Source organism: Hyposmocoma kahamanoa, unplaced genomic scaffold (genome assembly GCF_003589595.1).
Source record: "Hyposmocoma kahamanoa isolate Upper Pololo Valley unplaced genomic scaffold, ASM358959v1 99702, whole genome shotgun sequence".
Taxonomy (NCBI): domain Eukaryota; kingdom Metazoa; phylum Arthropoda; class Insecta; order Lepidoptera; family Cosmopterigidae; genus Hyposmocoma; species Hyposmocoma kahamanoa.
Genome location: NW_020656001.1, coordinates 2,335,325 through 2,343,170, shown reverse-complemented (window position 1 = coordinate 2,343,170; position 7,846 = coordinate 2,335,325). Strand labels below are relative to the sequence as shown.

Sequence of the window (7,846 nt, the reverse complement as noted above, 5' to 3'; positions counted from 1 at the left end):
TAAAGCGTGAATGACGCTCTGTATACGATTTTAACGCCCTATAAGTTCGGACACTTTTTAGCGCGGACCCGACGTCCATATAATTGTAAGTCAATGATACCAAAGAATGGTTGTCGGGCACACTTATTATATTTTTCTATGTATTTTGCACTAAAGTTAATATTGCGAGTTTCAGTCAAAACGGAAAAGTTTTTTCCAGCCGGTTTTTTCCGCTTTAAGCTGAACTGCCTCCGTGGCCGAACGGTTACCATACCGGACTGCCACGCAGAGGTCCCAGGTTCGATTCCCGGGCCGGGAGAAATATTTGTAAGGCCTACAATTATTTCTCTCGTGAGTTTGGGTGTAATTTGTGGTTGTCTATGTGTGTGTCCATGGCACCCGCGACACAGGGTTTCCCTAGTGCGGGGCTATGTTGAGTGTGTGCGTTATTATTATTAAAAAAAAAATTCATATTAAAAATACCAATATAAAAATAATACAGCCGTGACCATGGGAAGAATATTAAGTCGGCAATTCTGATTGGTTTGAAAAAAAAAAGAAAAAATGGTCACGCATTTCCATTAATAATGGAAAGCAGGCAAATAATCGACGTCAAGAAATCAAAAACTTCATAGAATAATAAATGTATTACACTCCGAATATCCTTCAGACATATTAATTTTTTATATTGCCCCATGGTTCAAAATTTTAACAAATTCGGTCTGCTACATCAGAAAATATTTTTACTTTCAAAACTCTCTACTGTAAAATCCTGATTTTTATAGATAGTCGGTTACATTTTACTGCCATCGATATATTTACTGTAAGGAGTAACTTGTATTTTTGTCACAAGAGACTGGTATTTTTAATCGACTTCAAAAAAAGGTTGAGGCTGACACGTCACGTTACCTTTCCTTTGACATTCACACCCTTTTCCTTTTTTTTTGGACGGGGAAAATCTTTATGGATACCCCTGAACCCAGGGAGACTTAGGGGTTATGTGGGGACTCGCCCTCCAGACTGGAGGGCCTACCCCACTAAAACCCCCCGGGTTTCCCTCTCGCCGGTTGAGTCGGCGCCGTGGGATCAGTGAACATTCACCACGACGTCGCCCGGTACATTCACACCCTGGCTTTTACATACTCTTAAAGTAATGCATCTAAATTAACACCCTTGAGAAGAAATTTAAAAAAAAAATCACTCTTTATAAGGTTGAGAAAGTGAGGCATCGATATTCCACCTCGAAGGGTGGCAAACTCGGGATTGAATCCGGTTTCTCTTTCTCTCTTAGGAGAGAGACTTATCGGGGACTCAGACTATTATGTCCAAGTCACCGATAAGCCTCTTGACACGGTTCTCTATCCAAGGTGGCCAATTAACATTTAGTTAAGAATATCTTTAGTCTGTAGTGATTATTATCGTTATCTAGAATGCACTGACTGATTCAAAGAGGTCATTGTACGTTCTGAAGAAAAAAACAACAAAAAAAACAACAATGTCAAGAGACTTATCGGCGACTCGGACCACTAAATCCGAGTCACCGATAAGCCTCTTGACACGGTTCTCTATCCAAGGTGGTCAATTGACATTTAGTTAAGAATATCTTTTGTCTGTAGTGATTATTATCGTTATCTAGAATGTACTGACTGATTCAAAGAGGTCATTGTACGTTCTGAAGAAAAAAAACAACAATTTTATTTTGAAAATAGGATTACTAATATATATCACGATGTTTTTTACTACCACGATATTAATTTAAGTAATTATTAATATAAAGATCGAACACTAAGAAAATTCCTTTGATCACCAAACCAGCGCCTTCTCTCCTGAGCTTAAATTCACGTTTCACGTAAATTTTTCGTCCTGTCGAATTAAAAAATCAATGGTACTTAAGAGATCAATGGTTCGAATTTCTGTGACGGTATATATGTACCTATGACTAATTTCTAACTTACATAATGGTAAAGGAAAACGTATTGGTGAAACCTGCACATCTAGGAAGATTCATGAACACTGCAAAACGTGTCAAGTTTACAACCCGTATAGTCTCATTTCCAAAGTAACCTACGTTAGTCACCTTTCTACGAGGTTCACTCTAAACGTTTGGAAGGCGTACAGAACAGAGCTCTCAAAATAGTAAGTTACAGATCACACATGAGTCGCAAATTGTCGCATTACGAAGAGAGGTTATCACATTTTAAGGTTATGTCCTTGAATTCTAGACGTAGGGTACAGGATCACTTTACGGCAGCCTTAAATCCTCAACGCTTCTGTCCCATATTAATTTTAACATCAAGTGCAATACACGACGCCTTCGTAGACCATTCGTATTGAATGTTTATACTAATAATACTTCTTTTTACAACCCTTTGACGAGAATGTGTCGGTCCTACAACGACCTAATCCTGGCGGTGATTTAGGGATGGATATATTTGATGGTAATGTTAAAAGACTTCGCCATCGAATCCACAACCACCACGGTTTGTCTCTTTCATAGTTATAGTCATAGTAATTCTATTTTATTTAAGGTTACAGTTTTATTTATGCCTAAGTATTCATTTATATTTCAAACAAAATTGTTTACTCATGACTGGTCATGTTGTAAAATTAGTAGCGGTAGTAACTTCTTAAGTGTTAATGGATCTCGTTGTAAAAAAGTTATTTTTTATGATACGAAGTGACAGGACGTATAATTGCAGTGCCATTCTGAGCTTTAAATCGCAAAGATCTGAGGTGCACTCCTAATGCGCTCGTCACACATGGGCCCAAATTGATAATTCTTGGACATGGGAATAACTTGTTTTTTTTTACTCCGAAACTATCAACTTTTCAAGAAATTATACAAGAATAAAAGTTGTAAGGAATGTTATTATCTATCATATAAAAAAAAAAGTAGCTGGATACTCCACAAGTTATTCCTATGTCCAAGAATTTTAAATTTGGGCCCACTGTGCACATAAGTTGACAAGTCCCATGTGCCTGTAATTTCACCAGCACCCTTACCCTTCAAAACCGGAACACAGTAATGCTGACATTACTGCTTGCCGGCAGAAATAGGTAAGGTGGCAGTACTACCCTGGACGAACTCTTTCAACCCTTCAAAACCGGAACACAGTTAATTAAGAATTAACTGCCTCCGTGGCCGAACGGTTACCACGCCGGACTGCCACGCAGAGGCCCCAGGTTCGATTCCCGGGCCGGGAGAAATATTTGTATGGCCTACATTTATTTCTCTCGTGAGTTTGGGTGTAATTTGTGGTTGTCTATGTGTGTGTCCATGGCACCCGCGACACAGGGTTTCCCTAGTGCGAGGCTATGCTGAGTGTGTGCGTTATTATTATTATTATTATTATTATCACAGTAATGCTAACATTACTGCTTGGCAGCAGAAATAGACAATGAGACGAGCTCTTTCACAAGGACACGTACTGCTGTTAAAGTTTGTCCAGGGAAGTACTGCCACCCTACCTATTTCTATCGCCAAGCAGTAATGAAAGTATTACTGCATTCGGGTTTTAAGAGGTAAAGGTCCTATAGACACATGTGACGGTCACGGGCGCAGTGACAGGGCTCCAAACAGATGAGCTGGCAGTACTTCCCTAGACGATTTCTTTCTCAAGGAGCTCTATTCTTTCTATTCTAGTTAATACAATAGTGTATTAACTCAAAAAGTGTATTCTCTCAGATTCAAACGAATTACTAGTTTCCCGTGAAAGATAATGAAAATGTATGTATACATTATAGTTTAATGCAAACAGTTTCCTACTTGCCAAATGTATTTAAAAATGAAAGAGAAAAAATAATTTTGTATTTTTGAATAAGGACTATTTTGGCCAGAACTAACTCACGTAAAGCGTGTCTCATCTCACAATATTCTATAGACAGTTTTATTGACGTATAGAGAATCGAATTTTACGTTCAATAATTGTATAATCTTGAATTTCACATAATTATTTTGAGTTATAACACTATTTTAATAGCAGTGCGATATGCTATTTTATAAATCAGTCAGTGTTAAAGAAAAAGCGAAACATAGGAGACTAGTTTAAGGTCATATTAATTGAACATGTCAGGAAGCGTAAGCGAGTAAAGTGAGTGCTAATGCTGCTCGTTTAAGAGGGAGCAGAGGAAAAATTCCTAATCTTCGATTTGATTTTAGACGGGTATATCCACTTTAAAGTTAAAAATAAAATATTGTATGAGTAACTACACGATATATTCAAGCATAGACATTAATCAGAAACATAAAACGATAAAGTTTCCTCGATAGATAAAAATCACGAAATGACCTCTAATTTTCACATTTTTTCGATTCATCCTCGAAATGCTACAGGTTATTAGTACAAAAATTAGATAAGTAATTATATTTATGCATGATCGAGAACTGTCACTACGGATTTTTTTTAATCCCTTTAGTTTTAGAGTTATTCCGCTAAAACAAATTTGGTACTTTTAATGCGCAAAATTCAACATCTTCTGTCGCATGTCACGCGAACTTCAGGCATATATTTGTCTCACAAATTTGGGCGGAGCCAACGTCAAAACTTTTTTGGCAAGTTCCTTCTTAATGTGTGCATGCAGTTTGGATGTGTTCTTTACGCTCCTGGAAAGCGTTGCTGGGATAGTACTACAGTGTACATTTTTCGTAATGCCTTTTGCGTTCTGGTGACAACGCGTCACAATTTCATTGTCATCATTTCTCTTCTCACTAACCACCAGTGGCGAGGCGTTCATGTAACTCGTTTCCCACCAGCTTGCTTAAATATTACCACGTATATTCAACAGAGCTAGTTTAGTTCAATAAAAATCTGTCCTTGAGAATACGGAGTCTTTTAGCTTAACTAAACAAAATTTGGTTATTATAGTTTTTTTGAGGAATTTGCTACATTTTGCACTCAATTTTATACGTAAAATAACTAGTGAATGAAGTGTAGGTACTATGTTATCTTGTCTACTAAAGAGTAGAGTGCGTAATACAGGAGGAAAAGAGAGCCCCCTGGCGTATATTTTTGAAACCCCTAATTGATAGTCAACGACATCTAGAATTTACTACCTGTACTAATGAAAGTATGTATATAATTATATAAGTATATCTATATACAATACTATACGTACTTATATAGGTAGTTACCTACATGCGTATAGGCATTGCGCTTGTTCTTCAATTTTGTACGACAGAGTTGACATGAAATTCTTAAATAAAAATAGTACAAATGAAACATAAAAATAAGAATAACAAAAAGAATGTTAAATGGATTGCCTAAAAATAATCTGCCATAGAATATAAAGAGCTATTTAAATAATTAAAACACGTTTTAATATTTATTTTTTATTTGGCACTAAAAAACTAAAAAACTAAAGAAATATACAAGCGTCACTGTCTCACTGCGTCCAATGTTACATATAAAAACACAAGAAAAACTTGTAAACTAGTTTTCTTTTTCAATGCGTCCATAAGCGCGTACACACACAGTCTATTCAAGAGAATTAGCGGAGGAAAATCGTCTCGACGCTTAAAACACTAAATGCAAAAGATAACAAGTTATTTTCAACATAAAATGAAATTAAACTTAACAACAGAAAACAAAACAGCGTTCAAACACTAAGGGCGCGTTCCCACTATGTCGTGACGACAGATTGTTTGCACGTGCAGTTTACAGTGTCGTGGCTTGTATATTTAAATGAAGTTGTTCACACATAGCACGACACGATTAACTGTCATTCACGATTTTTTATCGTTACCGTTGTAACGTCACGATAAAACGTGACGACAGATTGTCGCAGCTCCTATTGTCGTCACGTTTTATTTATCGCTGTCCGCATGTATTCTGCTCCCTGCCCTCCCCTCTCGTACCCCGCGCCCTCTGCTCGCTTTGCAGCAACGTTGGCTACGCCAGAGATGGACAAGGAGGCTGTCGTGAAACGATAAATTGTCGTCACGATCTAGTGAGAACAGCTAGTCACGGCAGTCGTTCAACGATAATAAAACGTGACAACATCGTGGGAACACTGTTTGTCTATTTTTTTTTTAATTTTCACCCATTTGGGTACGGCAACGTCCGAGATTTTGACAGCTATAACGAACCATAGATAAATAGATTTTTTTTAATGGGCCAATGACGAGATCACTTTGTATGGTTTTACAAGCTAAATTTATAGAATGTATGCAAGTACCTACTACAATACTTATATTAGTACCCCCAGGCACTAATGTAAGTATTGCATTTGTTGGCAAGGCGAAAGTAGTTTTTTTTTGTGTTGTATTAATGTTGCAAATTTATTGCTCTAATTTTAATAATGACAACTTTCACTTCACTTCACTTTAGTCACTGCTTACCACCGTATCTGACATTTTTACCGCAACTCATTAGGAGAGGTTCATTTTGCTTGGGTCGAGGGACATGGACACTGGCGTTATTGCAGAATTAATTTTTTTGCCAATGAAATTAGAGCCATTCGAAAAATGTATATAGTGTACTGTATGACATCTTTATAGTATTTCACTTCCTCTTCCATTTCCGTTGATTTACTTCTGACATCTGTTTTCGTTGTGACGCTTTCGTTGCATTACTCAAAGTCAAATAATCATTTATTCCATAGGTAAAATAAATTTACACTTGAAAACGTCACATTAAAGCTCCTGCTCGTTCACTACGCTGACCTCCCTGAGAAGATCGAGCAAGAAACTAGTGATTGGTCTTTACAAATTAACTTAAAAGCTATGGAAATTCTGTTTGAATATATAGTAATTTATTGCTTTGAATATATTATACTACTGCAGATAAGGCAGTTGGTGCGGAAGAGAAATGTTTTGTCAATTTGGTAGCATTCCACTCAAGCCACTGCAAAACCTACAGTCATTAAATAGTCATTGACAAAGAACATTAAACGCACAAGTACGTTCTACCACACAAAAACAAAATCACGCAAATTATCTTTTAGGGTACTATGTCGTAGTTTTTATACTTGAAGGTTCTAATAGCAAAATTATTGTTATAGAGACTACAATGACGAAAAACGAGAAAATACAGATCAGCCATTTGAGTGGAAGCGTCGTCTCCGTCGACGGAGATGGGTAAGTGGACTTATGCATTTCATTACCAATGTTCCGTATTTTTATTGTTACCTATCCACAACACAGCAAACAATAAATCCAAAACAAAGTAAGTAAATACACCTCGTGGCACACAGAAACAAACTAGTGAACTAAACAAAGACAACGAAAATGACTAGTTATAAAAAACGAGGAAAAACATTGTGGTTGTTATAATATTAAGTATTGCAAAAACCTACCGTGTTTTTATTTATGCCTACAAAAACATAAAATAGCGCGAATAGCATAGCGACAGACTTCAAATTATAAAGCTATAAACGTGTCTATGTGTAAGGGTGTAATCACATCTCAAGCAAGGCTTGCATCATGGCGCGCGACCAGCACGGGAAATGCACGTGTGTAGCTCGCGAGCCATTCGCAAACAGGCGCTATCTTGGGGCATTGCCAGATTTGTACGCACCCTCAGGGTGACGGGCGCAGTGGCAGTGCCTCTCAGATCCTTGCGTTTTAAATCCTTGGTGTGGCACTGCAACTGTTTTGGGCAGGCGTGTCGTTTACCACCAGGCGCATGACTCGTTCGTCTCGTTACTTGGTGTCATAAGAAAAAATGATTTAGAAATAGATATGTTTCATAAAAAGTTTAATTAGATTTTTTTTTCATTCAACCCTCTATTAAACGTTTAACAGTCTTTTCTGCACACTCACTCAGACGTACCTACGTCACACACATACACATATATCACAGTCACACGCATGCACGCACACTCACACACACACACACACACACACACACACACACACACACACACACAC

The 7,846-nt window shown here is 37.4% G+C and overlaps 1 protein-coding gene across 1 annotated transcript in view; it reads left to right on the top strand.

Moving 5' to 3' along the window:
• The window catches only part of LOC113239215 (proton-coupled amino acid transporter-like protein CG1139), an 84,060-nt gene that overhangs the window by 45,530 nt on the left and 30,684 nt on the right, over positions 1 to 7,846 (top strand). The window contains exon 2 of the mRNA XM_026476112.1: positions 6,979 to 7,054. Within this exon, the coding sequence (XP_026331897.1) occupies positions 6,987 to 7,054 (68 nt within the window). The 5' untranslated portion in view covers positions 6,979 to 6,986. The remainder of the gene's footprint in view (positions 1 to 6,978; positions 7,055 to 7,846) is intronic.